Source organism: Pocillopora verrucosa, chromosome 2, assembly GCF_036669915.1.
Source record: "Pocillopora verrucosa isolate sample1 chromosome 2, ASM3666991v2, whole genome shotgun sequence".
Classification (NCBI taxonomy): Eukaryota; Metazoa; Cnidaria; class Anthozoa; order Scleractinia; family Pocilloporidae; genus Pocillopora; species Pocillopora verrucosa.
Genome location: NC_089313.1, coordinates 1,834,940 through 1,857,100, shown reverse-complemented (window position 1 = coordinate 1,857,100; position 22,161 = coordinate 1,834,940). Strand labels below are relative to the sequence as shown.

At 39.6% G+C, this 22,161-nt stretch overlaps 1 protein-coding gene across 2 annotated transcripts; it reads left to right on the top strand.

Moving 5' to 3' along the window:
- The first annotated feature begins 6,807 nt into the window (after positions 1-6,807).
- On the top strand, positions 6,808-18,381 carry LOC131769187 (telomerase protein component 1-like). 2 transcript variants are annotated; one of them, XM_059084937.2, is made up of 12 exons: positions 6,808-7,188; positions 10,313-10,497; positions 10,839-11,067; positions 11,352-11,447; positions 12,501-12,612; positions 12,992-13,312; positions 13,557-13,666; positions 13,960-14,175; positions 14,501-14,713; positions 15,114-15,311; positions 15,567-15,785; positions 17,429-18,381. In XM_059084937.2, the coding sequence occupies exons 1-12, from the start codon at positions 6,976-6,978 to the stop codon at positions 17,738-17,740; spliced, it is 2,424 nt and encodes an 807-aa protein (XP_058940920.2). In that variant the 5' UTR covers positions 6,808-6,975; the 3' UTR covers positions 17,741-18,381. The 2 variants fall into 2 exon arrangements, with proteins under 2 accessions (XP_058940920.2, XP_058940921.2); XM_059084938.2 differs by lacking the exon at positions 13,960-14,175.
- Positions 18,382-22,161: the final 3,780 nt, after the last annotated feature.

The window sequence follows — 22,161 nt, the reverse complement described above, 5'->3', positions numbered from 1 at the left end:
ACTTTGAATTTGCATTCTTCATTTGATATACTATTTGTTGGTTTATAGAATCGTAAAAAGAAGCCAGGAAAACAAACGTGAATGGATGTGGACAAGAAAACAAAAATGGGGAGCCCTTTCATTCACAGTGATGGGCTGTTAGGAACCTCAATGATTAGTTTTAGCTTAGAGATTTAATCAGCCGACCTAAAGAACTGTCTCTAATACAAATAAATAGTTCAATGTTTAGAGGTACTTACTCATTTTCCATAGGCGATATCAGTCAAGTGAATTTCTACAGATATATCTCAAAGCAAATTTCTTCTTCCCCTTTAAAGATATTGGTCTAAAACACACAGCGGCTATTACGAAACTAACAGCAGTAGGAATCCCAAGGACGGTCTTCTTCATTCACGGGACAGGATTCATGGCTTGGATCAGAAGGAAAGGAGTGGTACCACAGTGGTTATTTTTAATCTGTCTAACTTTAGCCAAAGTTCCATTTTTTTTTTTTTTTTTCCCTCCCCCCGTTTTAGTGTGCTTGTTTTTGTTTATTTTTTATCTCTTAAGTTGTGTCTTGGTCTGAAAAGTATTAGTATGAAGTCTATTTTTTGATCGTTATTTAAAGGAAAAGGCTTTAACAGTATGCCCCTAACGACAATGCCCAAGCTGCTCGAAATGTCTAGACGTGGAAGGTTCGTGAACTGCATTCATTTGATGTTTGTAGAGCCTTGAAAACTATAATTATCTTTGAGCTTCTTTTCGGACGTTAAGAAAGCACGTAATGATTTGTCATGTAATGGCAAAGACCACTAAGAACTTTTATTTCGAAGGGTACTCTAAAAGCAGTTGGAAGATGTTTAGGATTAAATAACATAGTGAAAAAAAAAAACTTTTTAATTAAATCAAAGTCGGATGGACTAGTACAGGTAGCTAGGGTGAAATACTATCTCAACAAATAAGACTGTTTGCTAATGATTTATAGTAAGGTTGTTCACTTTTATTCCTATGAGTGACTCGCATCCAGGTCACGAGACCAAAGGAAATGATCACCAACAAAGATGCTCTTGATTGTTTTAAACAAATTCTCCTTGTCAGCGCCTTCGGAAATGTATAGAGAATGGTATGGAGAGATGGCCCATGCTGATGTTTAGGGGTAAAGGGATTGGATAATCGTAGGAGGATGGTAAAAGATATAGTTTTGGATTTGTAGATGAATGGTGAAGTGGGATGAGGACCAAGATGTCAAAGGTCCCAACCGAAGACATTATCAAACTGTCTGGCCCGGTGGTAAGACTGGTGAACCTTTTTGCCATTCACAATAACGTAAGCCTCAATGCTCAGGATTAGATAGTTGATTGCTAAGCGTTCAAAAGAAAAGTGCTGAATAGACTTCCGTATGACTGGAAACTCAGAAAACCGTGAATATTAAAGATGTTTGTGGTATGTCGTTGTGTTTCAAGAGAAAAGCTAGTCCGGAGTCAGAAATAGATCAGAGATGACGTCAAAGCGTGGTAAAATAAAAAAAAAGGCGCAAAGATGATATTCTTACACGTTTTGACGTCTGTGATCTGTTACTAGGGACTTAAGCAACTCACGACGGCAACGGCGACGGAAACGAGGATGTGGCAAAACAAAAGATCTAATGAGCAGAACAATAGCTCAGCACGTGCGTTTTAAAACTGTGTACATTTCTTAGCCGTCCTCTGCAAAATAACAGTGTGAAATCATCAGAATTTGCGTGGTCCGAGAAAGGAAACCCCGACGGCACATTATTTAAGTTTCCATTTAGAACTCAACGCCGCTCTCATACGTTATGCTGAGGTTAACTTGTGGCGCCATAAGAGATGGTAAACACATCCAGTCATTTGCGAAATTCCAACTAAAAATATGTATTCATTTTTAAATCGACGTCTTCCTTAGCGTTGCCGTCCTAACTACCAAAGGTCTCTACTGTACGAAACTACGGCAATGATGATGAATGCTAATGATGACGTCATCAACGTATCTGTCCTTAAATAGATCATGAATAAAGACCAATCGGAGTACGTGATTAGTTCAACACTATCAAATATTTTAAGATAACTATGGTGATTCTTTGTTTAGGTGACTGGCATTGTGCTTACGTTTTGCTTTACCGACCACGTCAACTGGAAGTTGAAGATGACAACTGAAATTGCAAACACAGAACAATGAAATGACATCTTTTACTACAACAATTTATGTTCCATCTTGAGACACAGCAAATGTTGGACTGGAATGTGAAAACGCTTTAAAGCGCAGTGAATCAAATTTCAAATAAAAGACTCTTAATTTCTCGGAAGTCTTCTTTTGTTTTGTTTTGTTTGGTTTGTTTTTTTTCACCGGCTCGCCTCAGTCCTCGTTCAAGACCAGAACCATTCAGGAGCCAAACTCATAAACCACCGTCCTGTGAGTTGCTGCTGAACGTGCCTTATAAATCTGTGTACAACCATTGTGATTAACTCGAATTCGGACCTTACTAAATAGTTAGACGCCGAACTTCTTCAATATTGGGAGAAGATAACTCTTGCATTGGGATCGAAAACGACCTATCGGCTCTAAATTGAAGTAGCCGCTCCTTATTGTGCACGATGTTAGGCTAGCCTCATCAAAATTTCGAAATAGAGAGGCGCTTTTTTTTTCCTGGTTGCAATATCAAGTTAACGCTATAACAGCGGTTTACTGTCAAGTCGCCCGAAGTCATGTTGCCCGAAACCTGAGTCGTGTTGCCCGAAATTTAAGTCATGTCGCCCGAAAAAAAAAGTCGAGTCGCCCGAAGAAACAAGTATTAAAAAGATCTGAATTTCAGACTGTTTATAGGCAATAACGTTGAGAAATTTTTATCACTACGGCGCTCTTTGTTTCCGACAACACCATGAAGATTCTTAAAGTGTTGTTCGTTCCTAACAACAAAGCGAAACATTATTCGTTTCCAACAACAAAATGAAGCGTTTTTCGTTTGGTATGTAACCGTTTCTTACTCACGGACGTTTTGTGAGCTTGAGAAACTCTTTCTTGGTTTCTAACAATACCATGAAGACTTTGACTATTCAGAAATCGATCGTATGCTCGGAATAGAAATATGTTTGAGTAACGATTCTAAAAGCGTTGTTCGTTTCTAAGAACAAGGGGAATTATTCTCCGTTTCAATCAAAAATATGAAGCGAGTACATACCAAACGAACAACGCTTCATTTTTTTTCTAGAAACGGACAACGCTTCCCTGTTATCACGCCTGCGCCCGGCGGACCTATTTTCAGTTCCTCCATCTAGGGCTCGGGTTTTCCCGGTTACTTAAAAAAATTAGAGGAGTTCGTGACTGGATTCAAAATTTCGTTTCATTGACGAATTTTCTCCTTATCGTTTTTTAATGAGAGGAGGTTGTTCGTCGTTTGGGCCGGAAGAAACTTCATACGATTTTCCAGGAGAGGAGAATCAATTAGAAAGCGGAGTGTTATCACCTGGCGAGGTCAGATCGACTCCAAACTTGCACGAATAGAAATCAGAATACAATCAGGAAGCGCTCATTCTAGATTCTGGGCGGAGAGAAATTTCACTGACGAAAAATGAGAAGGTTGTTTCGCAGTCACAATGTCAATATCACGTTGCAGACAGCAGCTCACAAATCCAAAATCATGAGCTAGAAAACTCAATAACCGTTTGTGATGTAAAGACTGAGCAATCTTTCGAAGTTGCTTTATCGCAGTTAGGTCAAGAATGTTTGTTTGTTTGTTGATAGCTCCAACAAAGGTCACGCAACCTGCACAGAAATCTCTACTGACGATCAAGTTTCAGGGAACGAAAAAGCATCAGAAGCTGATGTCTGAACTCTATTATTGACTATTTTGTTACTCATTAGAACGTTGGATTTGTGTTACTGTTTATAATCATTTTAGACTAAGGACATCATTATTTATGGATTCGCTGAGGAATACCAGCTTGTTATTCGAGGGGGGTCTGCAGAGAGACATGTTTTCGCCCAAGCGTCTAAATACCGCAGGAATGGCTCCGACCTGTGATTGGATGATAAAAATAGTAAAAATTAATAACTTATATCTGAACGCCTTCCTCGTGAGTATGATCAACCGCGTCCCTCGAAGCGGAACAATGAAATATAGCTCCAGTCTCTGGTCGTCCACGTGAACTGACTAAATGAATTTAGTCAGCGGAGCTAGTCAGCAGATAACTTTTTCATCGCCGGAATATCGCTGAACAAGCAACACTCTGCCTTCTCTTCATTATGTAAGTAGTCATTTCTTGTTTGACTCATCAACCGACTCATACAAGCGACTAAATACAGGAATGGCTGCGACCTGTGATTGGATGATAAACTTCTAATCTTAACTCCTTGCACGTGGGTATGGTTAACCGCGTGTCTCGAAGCGGAACAATGAAATATCAATGTGAAAACACCGTTGAGTCAAACAAGAAATGGCTACTGAAATAATGAAGAGAAGGCAGAGTCTAGCTTGTTCAGCGAGGTCGTTCAGCGATATTCCGGCGATGAAAAAGTCATCTGCTGACTAGCTCCGCTGACTAAATTCATTTAGTCAGTTCACGCGCACGACCAGAGACTGGAGCCATTCCTGTATTTCACCGCAGACAGGAATAGCTCCGACTCAATTTTAATAATTTTTTAAAATAATTTTTAAATATTTTTTTAACAGTTTTTGAAAAAAAAAATTTAAAACTAAACTAGTGAGCAGCGCTGTGCGAACAGTAGTTTTAAAACAGATGAAGAGCCCGATGAATGGATTTGTCCTTCATGTGAACAATAACCTAGAAAATTAGTTTTCCGCGGAAAAAAACTCCCTCGTTTGTGGCCAAGCCATATTTCTCCAGCAGAGCAGACTGTAAATTAGAAACATCGGTCGCAGCGTCACGCAACATTGCGTGATCTTCCAAACGTGACATGCAGTTGCGGCATTCTTTTAAAACTTAGGAACTACATGGCCCTGTAGTAAGAAAAGAGGGCTTCATTTGCAAGCACTGTAGACTTCAACTTAAGAAGAACCTAATAAATCGCTCTTTCAGTTTTTATCTCAGTGTATGAATTATTTAGCCAGAACGAAAAATAAAATTAATATACGCATGATTTGGAGCCATTCCTGTGTGCGGTGAAATACACGAATGGCTCCAGTCTCTGGTCGCCCGCTCAAACTGATTAAACTAGACCCTGTGAGCAGGGTAACTGGGATACCTGGATGGTACTGGATCCTTGGAATCAAGTGTAGTGATACTACGGGTGTCGGACTAGTATACTGAAATAGTTCGCTCAAGTCTGGCCAAGGGCATACACCTATTTCAAAACATAGGCATGCTATGCATGCAAAAGTTACTTTTTTGTAGGGTGGGTGGATTACTTGAAACATTGTGAGTGATTTCTACATTCTTACAAAAGGAGAGAAGAATATTAATGTGGGAAAGAACGAAAATGTCGAATTACCTCACTCACAGGTATTTTGAGGTAGATTATGTATGTTTTGCGAATAAATGTAACCAAAAATAAACTGTATTGGTGCCACGGATACCCGTTAGTAAAAAATGCAGACAGCAGACTGCAGACCGGATACAAAATATAGACTGCAGACTGCAGAGTAGGTACAAAATGCAGACTAAGAATCTGAAGAGTTTTTACGTCTGGTATATAATAACATGTCATCTTACAGCTTACCGCGCGTCACGCAATCGCTTTTTTCTGCGATCCCCCTTCACGATTATTTGCACTATTGTGGAATATTCCTGGCCCATTTCTTGATGAAAATCGATCGCAATATTATTTCAAGCTTTCAATATAGTCTTCTAACTTTGCGCGCGAGTTGGTTGGTGTGATGTCTGTACAGATTTTACCAACATAATAAAAGTAGATGACGTGAATAATAGTGATGGTAAAGCAAGCTTAAAACGGTAGAAATCGCCAGAAAATACAACGGATACACAGGGTATGAGTAAGTTTTATTGATTTTACGAGAAAAATGTTCATATTTCGAAATATGTATCGTTGTAAATCGACCATACTTCGTTCCCTATACTATTCCTTATAACGTGCAGTTCCTCCCGTAACTTAACACCGAGTCACACAATGCGTGACGCGTTCATGAATTAATCGTTGGCTTTTTCTCGAGACGTGAACTTGGGCCGCCTGCGACAAGACAATTGCGTAAACAATATTAACATAATAACATTATACACAAAAAAACACAGGGTTTTGGATCACGTATTTATTAAAAAAGAATATCCATACAACTACAATGAAAACAAACATAAGATTCACCTTTCTGATCGTGAAATTAATACCATTCGTACTGTTATCGTAGCTACGTTCCTTGCCATCAAGTGAATCCAACATGTCGTCTTTCTTCACAAGCAGTTTGCATCCATTATAGTTATGTTCTTCAGTCTCACGGTAGTAGTGTTGTTCAATAAATTGCATAAAGTATATGCAGTTTGGTTTCAGATTTCAGATTTTGCTTTTTACAACAAGTGAACGTTTTCAACTAAGACATTGGCATACTTAGTATACAAGGCATTCAAGGCTTTCATGGCTTTTAAGCGTTCGCGACTCAATCCGTTCCAAAATTACCGCTTAATAACATCTTTCAGTGTGGATTAGCCGCGATTAATAATACTTGTATATGCGTCTGTAATGCTCCGGGAGATCGCCATCCAAATATGTTGAAATACAAAATAACTGACCAAAGAATTTTATAAGCAAAATCTCGTGATTCGTCATGTGACCCGGCCCTGTTTGCCTTCTCTTCATGATTATGTATGACTCATCGGCGTTTTCACATTGATATTTCATTGTTCCGCTTCGAGACACGCGGTTAACCATACTCACGAGCAAGGAGTTAAGATATAAGTTATTAACTTCGCTGGATGTGTTCGCTTGAGTCGCCACTTTGATTAAACGTTGAATTACTAATTCACTCGTTGAACCTCTTTCTTGTCGGAATTTACCACGGCTGATCATCTGATGAATAAGTTAACACAAACTTCGGAAGAAGAAATCCAAGCAGTTGTTGACAAGTGCTGGCAGGATATTGGGAATATTTGCGGAGATGAAACGGTTAAAAAATCTTTATCATCGCCTTTTGACCCAAGAATTAGAGGTTGGAGAGTCGTTAGGCTATTTGTTTCATCAACGTTCGCCGATTATCATGCCGAAAGGGAAGTTTTAGTCAAAAAGGTAAGTCTTGTGTCTTTTTTAATATTCGCATTTTGTCCTTTAAGGTAGTTTGCACAAAGCAAGCTTTGAATTATTATTGTTTAATTTTTGTCTTTTTCCTAGTCTTCAATTTTCTTATAAAATGGTGCTTCTTAGTTAGCTTGAGGGTATATTTCATAAAGAAAACACGTTCATACGTCAGCGTGCGTTCATCGAAATATGGAGCACGCGGAAGTTTGGAGAGCACGAAAGATGCGTAAGAGCACTCAATTCTGATTAGTAGGCCTCCATCGGTCAGGGTCGACCATGGGTATAGCATCCTAATTGTGTGTTTGGCTGGAGCATCTGCGGCTATGACTGTGAAGGCCAATGCGTGAATGGCAGTCCCTGCCGCAAGTGCTGCACGTGTATGCTGTTTGTTGGACGTTGCTGATACGAAGTTTTCTGCGGGTCCGCCTCCTTGTGGCAGCTTGTGTCAGCTTCTCTTCTCCTGTTTTGAGGTGCCTTGTAACGGCTCCTCTCCATTGTGACCGATCAGCTGCGAGATTTTCCCAGGTCTCTGTGTCAATTCCTACAGCCTTCATGTCACGCTTCAAAGCATCTCGGTATCGCAGCTGTGGGCGTCCTCTGCGTCTACTTCCAGTGGCTAGCTCACCATACAGTAAGTCTTTGGGGATGCGGCCGTCTGGCATGCGATGAACGTGGCCCAGCCAGCGGAGTCTACGTTGCCTGAGTAAGGTTGACATGCTTGGCAGGCCCGCACGAGACAGGACCTCTGTGTTTGGGACTTTGTCTTGCCACGAAATTCCCAGGATGCGGCGGAGGCTTCTCATGTGGAAGGTGTTCAGGCGTTTTTCTTGTCTGGCGTACATCGTCCATGTCTCGCTGCCGTATAGCAGTGTACTGATGACACAAGCGCTGTATACTGCCATCTTGGTCTTCTCTGTGAGCATGGGGTTGGACCACACACGTGTAGTGAGGCGTGCAAGTGTGGCAGCCGCCTTTCCAATTCTCTGGTCGAGCTCGAAGTCTAAGGAGAGATTGTCAGTGACAGTGGAGCCTAGATACGTAAAATGATGGACCACTTCGAGCTCGTAATCGTCGATGGTAACGGATGGTGGTGTTTCTGTTCCTTGTTCCAGGACTTCAATTCTGATTATACAATGGTAAACGGTATTTAATTTCTTTATCATCATCAGATATAGAAAAGATAATTCAGTTGTCGGCTATTTCTGAATAGTCAAGTGTATTGAGTGCTCTCCAAACTTCCAAGTGCTTCATATCTCGATGAACGCACAGCTGACGTATAAACCAATTGTTTTATGACATTTTCAACCCGATGGTTTAAATGTTGTAAATGGGTTAATATTCCTTCTGTTACGCTTCAGCGCGTTGATAATTTTGTTTCAGGAAAGCATTTCGCTACGCTGTGAGCGATCTTGTCTTAGATTGGTAACAGGGAGGTGCGGGTTATGTGACAATTTTAAAATCCAATTGGTAGTTGAATTGAAAAAAAAAATGTCACCAACATGCGTTTCCACCTCTCAAGTAAATTTTATTGTGTTAATAGTGCCGCAAAGCGGCACGAAAACATGATGCCGACTCGAGTTTATTTCACGCATAATTAGTTGCGCGACGAACAAATTATTATCGGCACGCGTGAAAACAAAACCTTGATGGTGACAAAAATTATCCATAGATATCCGGCGCATCAGTAACAAATTTCCATTTAACACTAGCTTGAGCTAAAGAGAATTTTCCCGTTTTAAGGGACTTGTTAGGCCCAATAGAACCGGAGATATCGATTTTTTCAGAAATCGCCGACAGTACTTTATAATTCAACTTTTAATACTCACCCAGCTTTTTTTCAACAAATCATCATGGCGCTGAACGATCGCTCGCACAAAAATGTGGCCACAAATTCGCATTCTGTCAAGTATGAAACGTTGAGATTTGGGCATGGGCCGCTAGTGTTTTTACTATATAATCTTATCAATAAAGTACATGCTAATATTGACACAGAATTGTGCACGCTTCTGAATTTCTTTGACCTTTAAACTCGACAAAGACGCTTCGAAGTTTTCGAAAGTTGGATCAGACAACTTTTAAAAGACTGAAATGTATCACCTTAATGTCACGTTTTCGCCACCGAAAAGTTGAATAACAACGTGCGGGTTATCCACCAGTGCGGGTAATCTGGTGACTTTTTTTTTCGCCGTATGCAATAATCGGCCGGTGCGGGTAATCGGCCGTGCGGGTAAACGATCGGAAATTACGGTAATAGATCACAGATGACGTCAAAATGTGGTAAGAACAAAGAAGTGGCACACGAGGCGCAGCGTCTTTGGTGCCTCCTTATAATGAGAATTATGTACCAAAACAAAACGAGGCATTGCCAGCACCCCTGACCCAGTTGTTTAACGTTGCTTAGAACTGAATTTTCAAAATCTTCAAGAAGTGTGACGTCATGTGAAAATGAGAATTGTCATAAACTATTTATAGAGAGTTCTCTGATTCCCAGGAGACATCACTAAGAGAGGTGTATGGGAGGAGGGTAAGGAGTCCTAGTCACCTTGGGTAAAGTGAGGGTGGATACAAAGAATTTTGTGTGAAGAGAAAGGAGGAAGATGCTGTTGGTGTTAAGACTTATTAAGCTTAACCCTTTACACCCTAACATCAGTATGCATATTCTCCATACTATTTTCTATACATTTTCTAAGGTGCTGACAAGGAGAATTTGTCTAACAATCAAGAACGTCTTTAGTTTGTGATGAGATCCCTTACTCTCCTGACCTTAATGTTTGATTCAGGGGTGATATGGTAAGGAGAAACTAGCTGCCAGTCACCCCTAGGGGTTAAAGGATTAAGTTGTTCTGGCTAAGTCAATTTCAACTTAAGCATCAGATGATAAAGGACTAAATAGAATTTCAAACCAGGTCAAATCACTTTTATTTACCCATGGTTAATTCTTTAGGAATTACAGTATTGTGAACATGAATACAGGAGAAGGGGCCACAAGGCAAAACCTAAACACTTGCAGACTTCACAGACGGCAGCAAGAAGTTTAATAGGGGGGCAGTAGACTGCTCGTAGCCAGCTTTTACTTAAGCCCTTGATTTACTGTGATGAGTCTTGTGTCTGATAGGTTGTTCCAGAGCTGCGTGAGTGGTGTGAAGAGAAGTCAATCAATTTGATTGAATGTGACCTCAGATGGGGTGTCCCAAAAGACTCCACAACAGAAACAACTATCAGAACTTGTTTGGGTGAAATTAATCGCTGTGCAGCAGAGGCAGATGGGGAACCATTTTTCTTAAACATGCTGGGAGAGCGGTAATGTATACCACTTTCAAATTTTTTTCCTAATTTCTAGAGTCTAAACTGAATCCTTAACCCTTAAACTCCCAGAAGTGATGAACATGTAACTTCTCCTTTTTGATATCCATACTTTATCCATCAAACAGGTTACAAGAATAATCAAACTTATCAGATGGAAGTTTTTATCTTGATCTAAAACCAAATTCTTTTAACTTATTGATAAGTTATCTCACAGCTTTTAGTCTCAAATAACTTTTGATTGTTACCTTTTTTTAGTATTTAAGTCACTTAAACTGTATCAAATACACAAATGTAACAGTTATGCTTAAACTAAACAAGATCATTTACACCTATAGATATGGATGGATTCCAGATTCATCAGAAATATCAGAAGAAATTCAAGAGGAGTACCAGTGGATTTTTCCAACATCAATAACACACATGGAAATCATTCATGCTGCATACAAGATGCAAAATAAAAACGCACTATTTCTTTTGAGAGATTCTGAGTTTTTAGCAGATCTGCCCCCACAGATGATGAAAGCATTTGTGGATGATCATCCTCTGAATAAGGCACATTTAAAGGTAATTTAAGGGTAAATTCTGTATGAATAAACTTTTACACCACTGTTTTCAGCTGCTACTTTTTTCCTGAAGTACCAGCTACTTTAATGTAATCTTTTACCTAAAGGAGCTCTTGACTGCAGTGAAACAAATTCTCCTTGACAGCACCTTAGGAAATGTACAGAGAACAGTATGGAGAATATGCATACTGATGTAAAGGTCTAAAGGAGTACTGTTGAGCATCTACTGGTTTTTTTCCTAGTTTGGCAAATTTCTCTAAAACATATACCACAATTCTTTTGAAGGCATTGAAGGAAAATCTGAGACAAAGATATCCTGGACAAGTATTTGATTATTCTTGTCAATATGGTGGGATTGATGAATCAACAGGAAGGTCAAAGGTAGTAATTGCTGTTTCTGTAGCTTTTATATATTTGAAGTACTTAAGTGTGTAGTTCTTAGGATATCAAGAATCCATGATTAGTCCCAAAAAAATTGGAATTTTTTTAATTTTTAATCCAGAATACAAAATTGGCCACCAGTGTCCAAAATACAAAATTGACCACTAGGGTCCAAAATACAAAATTGGCTACTAGAGTCCAAAATACAAAATCGGCCACCAGGGTCCAAAATACAAAATTGGCCACTAGGGTCAAAAATCAAAATCAACCACCAGGGTCCAAAATACAAAATCAGCCAGTAGTGTCCAAAATAAAAAGTCAGCCACTAGTGTCCAAACCACAAAATCGGCCACAAAAATCCAAAATACAAAATCGGCCACTAGAGTTCATAACACAAGATCAATCACTAGTGTCTCAAATACCAAATCAGCCACTAGTGTCCAAAATATGAAATGGGCCATTAGGGTCCAACATACAAAACTGGCTACTAGGGTTCAAAATACAAAATCAGCCACTAGTGCCCAAAATATGAAATGGGCTACTAGGGTCCAAAATACAAAATTGGCTACTAGAGTCCAAAATACAAAATCGGCCACTAGAGTTCATAACACAAGATCAATCACTAGTGTCCCAAATACCAAATCAGCCACTAGTGTTCAAAATATGAAATAGGCCACTAGGGTCCAACATACCTAATTAAGCCCTAATTTGAAATGAATTCTGTATTTAAGGCAACTCACAAAATTCTTCCACTTCTGATTTCTGCTGCTGGAGGGGGGATCAAGGGCTCTTCTTCTTCTTCTTCGAAGTGGGAAGCTTTGGCATTGCAATAAGCTTCCACAACAGTTGCCCAGTACTATTTTATACTAGAAGGTATCTAGAGATGCACTCTGTAAAGCTCTGCTAGGTAAACAACCTCATCACAAATAATTGCTCTGTTGAAAGTCCAACACTCGAGCCAACCACATTATCAGTCATAGTGCTGAGTGGTTTAGACAATTTACCTTTGACTAAAAATAAATTTATTTTGTTCGACTTTTATTGATATTGCAGGTCAAACTCAAAGGGTTGGAGGTTTTCTGTCAAATTGTGCTCGAATTTTTCAAGTCAGCTATCAACAGATTAATTCCGACCGTAAACCAGACATTGTCAGTGGAAGAAATTGGTGAGTTTTCTTTGAAGCAGCTTAATTTCAGGTGGAAATGGGTTGACTTAACAGGTAGCTCGCAGGAGTATCGGTTGATAGGTCCAGGCTCGAGAACAGGCCAAGTCGTAATGCTGCGTGTTGTCGTCAGTTGTGTTATAGTCATAGCAAACCCTCGTCATCAACGCATCGGCACGAGCGTTTCTTCATCTGCGAGAAAATGTGAGGCCTTTTGCAAAGCAAGCTAATAAAAAATGTGCACGTCTTCAATCTTCTTGCAGGCGGAGAAACGCGCATCCTGCAGCTCTTATCATGAGGGCCTGGCTAGCATATTATCAATAGTATCACAGAACATTGTCTGTAAATTTTATTTCTTGACATTCAATCCTCCAAACCGCAGAGCTCTCAATGCATAATCAGTTCATTGAATTGAGAGGCCAGCTTGTACTTGGTCGTGGGGAAGAGATTACTACTGTAATGAACTATGTTCAACATGGAACCATATCTGATGGGTCTGGCTCAGGACGTCTTCCTCCTCTAATAGTTCTAGGGTCTTCAGGCTCTGGGAAGTCAGCACTCATGGCTTATTGTACGCTGGAGATACAAAATCTTGGACTCCCGTTGTTCTTTCACTTTGTTGGGGCATGTCCTGGATCAACGGTACCTTTAAAACTCCTGGAAAAGCTTGTACGATGGTTTAATAAAGGTTTTAGTGTGGAAGGTCTGTACATTGCTACTGAACATTTTTTGTATAAGACACTCGCAAATTCTTGAATGCTGATCTTTAAAACTGAATCGCGATTTTTTCCCTTGAAACTGATGTTTATGCACAGTTAGGACTGGCCGCAGACAATGATAAACCTCAATCTGCGTGTTAAATTCCTGTCTTAACAAAGAATCGAGAGAACTCAGTGATTTATGTGCAGTTAAGTAAGAGAATCATTTCCTTCTTACCCTCGATGCAGACATCGAGCAGATGAGTGTGAAACAACTTCAACAAGAGATCAAGGAAGGCGTAGAAGAGCTTGGTAAACGGGAAGAGGTGTTTGTGATAATGATCGATGCAGTCAACCAGGTAATAGTAAGACCTTTTATTTACAGTCTTTTCCAAGTATATTAAAAAACAAAAGCAGAAAAATCCAAAGATATACAAAATTTCTTGTTTTCCTTCGAGTTTCGCGTTAGTAAATGTCTTGCGTAGCCCACCGGCGAAGCTTTGGCGCGAAAATTTCCCGCCTTTTAGTGTCAAGAAACATGCAGGTCCTTTTTAAACGTGCGCACGTCGCACAATGAAAAGCAACTTTGTGCATTTCCTTTCATCTCAACGCGGACTTCTTTTTTTTACTTAATTTTAAATTTATGTGGTAGCTAGCAGATGTTGAATCCCAAGAACATATGGACTGGCTTCCAAGCTCTTTCCCGCACAATGTTCGTTGCGTAATCAGTGCAGTGACTGACAGTCGTTCTGTTATCCTCCTGTCCGACGAGCGCCGCGCACCTAGTCCAGTACCCCTTCATCTACCAGACCTTGATACGTCTGTCCGACAAAAGATAGTGGAACGTAAATTGGGCGAGTACAAAAAGGTATTGTTCAGTGCTATTCAATACCTGGCATTTTGACCTAACAAAGATAATGTTAAGACAGACAAGTCAGGTTAAACCAAGTGTCGCTTATTCCCTCTACTTGGTTCAAAACATGTCACACCTCCTCAGTCAAAACCAATCAGGTTATCACAACGTGCTTTTTCCCGCGCATGGCGCAAGTGTCACGTATGCTTTCTTTGAGCTCCCTTTGGTTCATTGCGATGTTTACGTTTCTTTTTATTGGCTGTTGCAACTAACTGCTTTATTTTGACCCAGCGTCATTTGATTGTTGGTGATCATTAACTATTTTGTCTGATGTTTCAAGAAACTGGATGCGGAGCAGATGAAACTGCTGATCGATTCTCCAGGGGCGTCAAACCCTCTTTGGCTATCACTGTCTTGTGAGGAACTTAGAGTATTTGGAGTTTTTGAGACCATCACTCGCCACATCGTAAATTTGCCGTCTACGTTGAAAGAACTTCTGAAGTTTATAATGAACAGGCTCACAGCAGAGGACGAAGACGACAACATTCAAAAGGTATCTCACTCTAGCTGATTAGAATTCAGTGGCCGATCAGTCGTTTAACTTTAAACTTGTGTTTGATTGTTCTTCTCTAATCAGAAGGACAAGAAGTTAAATTTATGACGTCATCTTGTCACCATAGGCATATGTCATATTACTTAAGAACACTCCTTCAAGAAGCTGCTGACCTTGTCAATCGTTGGAGTAAAATAAATTTTTTAAAAATGAAACTTGCCCATAAAAGTTGTTCTTTTGGCTTCTCCCTTTTTTTTTTTCGGAGTATCTGTGTGGGTGGATGAGGTTAAAGCACAGAAAGCCAATGTGATGCATACATCTTTATTCTCATCCCTTCCAAGCACTAGTATGTTGATGAAATTAAACTTAGCGAAAATAACGTTCTCTATTTTTCTTGAAGGTTTTGGGACTATTGGCTTGCAGCAGAGGTGGTTTGGGTGAAACAGAGCTCCAATACCTCCTGAGTGATGACCTTTCCAAAGCTGTGGCCATGATGGTCTGGGCACAAGTGCGTCGAACACTGAAACCTTTTCTTAGAAACGTTGCTGGCAGAAGAGAAGAGGAAAGACTTGATTTCTTCCACGCTTCAATACAAGAGGTGAGTAACCTTATTTCACACAGCATCGCCCGATTTCGGACTCAATCGTCCGTTTTCAGATAATATTATCAGATTTTGGATGTCGACATCCAAATTTGGCCGGTACTGTCCGATTTTGGACACTAGGGTCTGTTTTCAGACGGTAGTGTGTAAATTTTGGACACTTGTGTCCGATTTTAGAAATTCGTGTCCGAAGTTTGGTCGAAAATAAATTTCCACATTTCTTAAAATTCGCGTTTTAATATATTTTTACAGGTTGTCCTGGAAACTATTCTCCAGGATTCTGAGGAAAAGGAAAAATTCCATTTGAAACTTGCTGATTACTTTGAACTTCACTGTAAAGATAAAGACCGAGTGATCTTCATGGCACCAGAACAGCTTAAATTGGCCGGGAAAAGGAAAAGGCTGCTGGAATTTCTGAGGAACGAGGAGCGCTCTGGAAAACCAGGACAATGGAAAGACCGCTACTATGAGGTAGTTTGAAATTTGAAAATCTATAAAAAATCTTGCAGTTGGACGAGAAAAGTCCATAAAAGAAAGTACTTAAATTTCTAAAATAGAAAATCAACTGGTTGATCCTCTGTTGGGTTTTAAAGTTTATAGTTGTTGAGATAGCAACTGGAGCTACGTTCTTGGACAAAAGTCAATCACATTCATTTGCAAAAGCACTCTCAGCGCGATTCGAGGTGCTGTCCTCCCCCCGCCCCCACCCCCAAATGGTGATGATTTCAATCTCTCTAACTTTTCCTTTCGTTCTTAACATTGTTGTTAGTGGTGGTGGGAGGGGATGGGATGGATAGAAAGAGAGGTCGATCAATTTGAAGCACCACTACAAATGTTGATGGTGGTAGTAGGGGGGGGTGGGTGGGTAGAGTGAGAGGTCGATCAATTTGAAGCACCACTACAAATGTTGGTGGTGGTAGTAGGGGGGGTGGGTAGAGGGAGTGGTCGATCAATTGAAAGCACCACTACAAATGTTGGTGAAGGGAGGGGGGTGGGTAGAGGGAGAGGTCGATCAATTGAAAGCACCACTACAAATGTTGGTGGTGGGAGGGGGTGGGTAGAGGGAGAGGTCGATCAATTTGAAGCACCGGTACAAATGTTGATGGTAGGGGGGGAAGTGGGTAGAGGGAGAGGTCGATCAAGTTAAAGCACTAGTACAAATGTTGGTGAAGGGAGGGGGTTGGGTAGAGGGAGAGGTCCATCAATTGAAAGCACCAGTACAAATGTTGGTGGAGGGAGGAGGGTGGGTAGAGGGAGAGGTCGATCAATTTGAAGCGCCACTACAAATGTTGGTGGTGGAAGTAGGGGGGGTGGGTAGAGGGAGAGGTCGATCAATTTGAAGCACCGGTACAAATGTTGATGGTAGGGGGGAAGTGGGTAGAGGGAGAGGTCGATCAAGTTAAAGCACTAGTACAAATGTTGGTGAAGGGAGGGGGTTGGGTAGAGGGAGAGGTCCATCAATTGAAAGCACCACTACAAATGTTGGTGGTGGGAGGGGGTTGGGTAGAAGGAGAGGTCGATCAATTGAAAGCACCATTACAAATGTTGGTGGTGGGAGGGGGTGGGTAGAGATCAATTAATTTACAGCACCACTACAAATGTTATCTGCAATATCTATGTATACATGTGTGAGTTGGAGTCATTTAGAGTGTGTTTGCGAGCTTTTGGGACGTTTGGTCACGATTGTAGCTTATGGGCTCAAATTCTACCGCTCTTTCGAATAAGGTATTCATGCTGCCCGACTTGACCTGCCCAGACCTGCTTGGCCGTTGAAGGTCAGGGTACGTGACGTGACTAATTGCTGCTCTTAGAAGAAAGGGGGTGGGGTGGGGGGAAGGAGCGTGGGCTCATTTTCCTGACAGTGCATGTCTCATACGCTATTTAACTCATAACCCATTACATTTTAACATCAAGATGCAAATTATTCATACTATTCTCCATGCATTTCCTAAAGTGTAGACAGGGAGAATTCGTTTAACAAAGTTGGTGATCATTTCCACTCTTCTCATGCCCTCAATATGTGATTCAGGGGTGATATTGTAAGGAGAAATTATATGCTGGTCACTCTTAGGGATCAAAAAGGTTAATAGTGAGCTGCTCGTCTTCTCCTCCAGGATTTGCGTTGTGACATGAGACTCCTACCAGGAACCGCCTTCTCTCACAACGTTCACATCTGTAGGTTCTGCGACATGAAACGTGGAGCTTTTGGCGAGCACTCGTGTTTCATCTGTGGTCGGTTTACGCCTTGGAGAAATGACATGCAGGCTGCTAGGGTTTGTCATGCGCATGAGCTTCCAGGACCGCCAAACTTGGTAATGTGTTATTTGTGCAGAAAACCTGCCTTTATCGACTATGCTATGGTTTATTTATGTGCTCTTTGTGAGAATGTAGCAATAAAGAGATGTGCTATGCTTGTAACCGACTGATCTGGCTTAAATTATAAAGGCTGATACACAAAGGGTTTGCATCCGGGTAATGCCATAAGTACAGCCTTCAAGCCTTTCTTCCTCTGTCTAGGAGACCTTGCAATTACAAAGCCCTACCTTCCCAGGACTAATTGAAGAATTAACATTCTCATGTTTTTTTTCTTCTGTTTTGTTTTTGTTATGCTGGTATTTGGTTATTAGCGCATTTTCATCGAGCGTCCTAAAACCAAAGCCTAAATATTAATAACAGCTAACAGTACGCAGAAAAATATTCCAGTAGGCCGATAAGAATGCAAAGTAAGAACAACCGAGTTGTTGAAGCGCGGGAAAGCGCGAATGACTGGCTCACAATTAGTTTTTGATTTGAATGTGATTGGCTAGGAAAGTGGCACGAACTCTAAGGATCAATCAGAGGACGAAGTGAAGAAAACCATAGCACTGTCGAATTAGTTTCGACACTCGATTGAAAATGTCTCTCTAACCGAATTTGCTCTCTTGAATTTCATAGGATTATTAGGATTATTATCTTATTATCATACCATTTATAGTGTTAAAAAATATAAAAAAATAGAAATATATCTAATCTAAAAACATTGTAAGGGTTTCCTTTATTAGTGTTGGAAAATAAATGGAAAAAACATTGGTCCAACAAAACCAAACAGGCAATCCAACTAGGCTACGCAAATCGTATAATCTATTCCAATATATTATTATTCGATCTAAAGAAAGAACGAGATACATTTGAGAAATTGAACAGGATCCATCGATTCATAAACACACGAGTAAAACTATTAGATAGAATTACAGCACTGAGAACTTACTTCTATGACGATGTCTAGTAGGATTGTTTCACGGTGTATAGCTACGTACAGGTCAACAACAGATGAAACAGGTCAGGGTATAACAGAACACGGGTCAGCAAGACAGGTTAGCAGCAGAACTTGTACGTATCTTCGAATCTTAAGTATCTGAACTGAAAACTGAACTATTGACGTGGCTTGATTACATAAGCTAGTGTCAATCAAAATCAATCAGGAAAATCAAGTTAATAATTCATTATATTGACGAAACAAACATATTTGCATGAGCCATTCAGTAAACATTTTAATAAGCCGGTTGATCATTTCTTATTCCTTTTGGCGGTCTTACCTTACACATAGAGTTTGGTCACCTTTTCCTTATCGTGATCGTGAAATTGACATGGAAACAGATGTTTTGCGTATAGTGCGGTTTGCGGCTAGATACCGGTATATTTCTATTATGTTGCTAAAAAAATAATTAATTACTGGGGAAAATGACTCTACCCTATAAAAATTGATCCCTTGCAGGAATTTCCCGGAAATAACCCTGCTTTATACTTACATCCATTTAATACTCTCGTTTTTAGGCTAAATCCATGTCGAATTCCCGATCAGGAAAATAGTTTTGAGGTTTTTAATTTAGCACGTTCGAAACCTATTTTTCTTAGAGGTGACTTAAAGTGTAGACATGTAGTACTTTTGATCTTCCGCACTGAATTTGTAATTAGATAACTTATACGACTAGCACGTAGCTCTTTCAGGGGCGGTACCTTGGGTGCGCCCTTTCTTCTCCGAATTTTGTGTTTATTCTGCTGTTATGCAACAGCCTTCAAGGACTATTTTCTTTAAAGATATCTTTTCAAGTCTGATTTTAATTCTGTTACTAAGTTTATTATAATTTTTATATTGTCAATCTTGTTTTTGTTTTGCCCGAACTTGACTGTAAGACCAAGAAATTTAAGTTAGAAAGACATTTCGTGAAGCGTAAACATCGCGAAGGTATTTCGAACTCCGTTCTGCGTAGCCTAACGTGATTCGCTATTTAAGTGTGAAAACATGACGAAGCTTAGAGATGCTCCATAAGTGTCACCTTTATAAGTGGTGACCCACACTTTCCTCGAGAGATCAGAGCTAGTCCCCGTTGTAATAACTTGTGTAGTAAGAGAGAATAAAGAAAGAGACAACAAGACAACGAGTGTTGGAGTAATTTCAATTCTAACAATTGTCTATTTATCTTAAAAAGAACTTAAACTGTAGTAATGCTATCTAATGTGTGCTCCTCTTCGAAATACACAACGAATTTGTTTCTGAACCAAAATGTATATATATCTATATATTTCATGAAACTTTAAGATACAACGACTCAAGGAATTAAAAAATAACCTGTTTAGCTGTCTACTGTGTGCAGTTGTTTAAGTAACAACTCTTCGATTGGCTGAGAAAACCCCAAAACTGAGAAAAAGGCTACCTCTTAAACTAAATTAATTGGCTTGATATCTCGAAAAGTTTATGAACGAGTGTCCATTCTTTCAATATTTGTGCGTTTATATCTCTGCCAAAAAGGAAGATTACCATGATAATTCATAGTGCGTTAAAAAGGGAATGATTAGCTGTCTGTTATCTGAAAGAGTAAAAGTCACAGTTCTTTTGTGGGCTGATGAAATCCCCTCTGAATATTCAAACAGTAGAATTTTGTTAATGGCAAAGGTGACCCTTCAGCTTGAGTTTGCTCGAGGTCCCCAAAAGTTCATGGACAAAATTATATTGTTTCAATATTCATACACTTATATCTCAGTCAAAAAGAGAATTTATGGATAATTCGTAACGCTTTAGGAAGAACGGGATAATCTGTCTACTACGGCCAAGTGTGAAAATCACAGCTCCTTAATGGGCCGCGAAAATCCTCTCAGAATATTTACACGATAGAATTTTGTTAATGAGCAAAGTGGATCTCTTGATCAGGGGTTAGGTGTTTACAAAAGCTCATTAACGATTTCTTTTGTTTTAAATATATTATCTTGGCCGAAAAGAGGATTTCCAAGACAATTCATGGCGCATTAGAAGGAGCTTCATTAACTTTCTATTGCAATTAAGTGTTAAAGTTACAGCTCTTTCCTGGGTGGAGAAATTCCTCTCTGAATATTCAAATAATAGAATTTTGTTAAAGAGCAAACTACTCCCTTTGGTTTAGGTTCATGTCCATGTCCTCAAAAGCTCATCAACGAGTTTCTTTTGTTCCAATATTTATGAACTCATCTCTCAATCAAAAAGAGGATTTCCAGGACAATTCATAGCGCGTTAAAAAGGGCGTGATCAGCTGTCTTTTGTGCTTAAGTGTCAAGCTTACAGCTCTCTCTTGGGCCAAGAAAATCACCTCTGAATATTAAGACAATACAATTTAATTAATGAGCAAAAATAGCCCGTTTTATTTAGGGTTGTGTCTATCTCCCCAAGAGCTCATTAACCAATTTCAATTGTTTTGATATTCATGCGCTTATATCTCCGTCAAAAAGAATATTTATGGATAATTCGTAACGCTTTAGAAAGAACGAGATTAGCTGTCTACTGCGGCCAAGTGTCAAAGTTACAGCTCCTTTATGGGCTGCGAAAATCTCCCCTGGATATTTAAATAATAGAATTTTGTCAATGAGCTAAAAGCTCATTAACCAATTTCTTTTGTTTTGATATACATGTGCTTATATCTTTGCTGAAAGAGGATTTTCAGAACAATTCTTAACGTATTAGTTAAAGCGCGATCAGCTGTCTATTTTGATTGAGTGTCAAAGTTACAACCCTTTCGTGGGCTAAGAAATTCCTCCCTGAATGTTTAAACATTAGAAATTGTTTAATTTTTATGAGTAAAATAGACATCTTGAACTGGGGTTACCTTAAGGTCCCCAAAAGCTCATTAACCAATTTCTGTTGTTTTAATATTCATGCGCTTATATCTTGGTCGAAAAGAAGATTTTCTGCACAATTCTTAATGTATAAGATAAAGCGTGATCAGCTGTCTATTTTGATTGAGTGTCAAAGTTATAGCTCTTTCGTGGGCCGAGAAATTCCCCTCTGAATATTCAAACAATTGATTTTTGTTAATGAGAAAAATAGACCCTTTGATTTAGGTTTATGTCTATGTCCTCAAAAGCTCATTGAGAATTTCTTCTCAGTCCCATGCAAATAAATCAGACATTCCTCATGTTTACTGCAGGAGTAAGATAAAAGAAAAATTTACAAAATGAATTTTTTTTAGTAGACAGTCCAGAACAAATTTCTTGAGGAAATTCACGTTTAGCTTTTGTTAACAGCTGACTTGACAGATTTTTTTCCATGATTGCTGACCTATTGTGAATCAAAAGAGTAATCAGATTAGCTGTCAAAGTTCCTGCCATTCTAAAACAGTTGTTTGATTTTGTGCTGTTTGATTGTGGTGTCTCAAGCAGCTTCATTTCGTATTGCTCATTATGCACAAGAAGTATCTAAATACATTATCAATTCTGTGGTCTGGAAAACTGTCATATAAACCATAAAAAGAAGATTTCTTATCCTCTGATGCACACATTTCCATATACCAAATATGATACAAGCAGGTGGAGAGGTGGGCATTTTGCAAGATTTCTAACC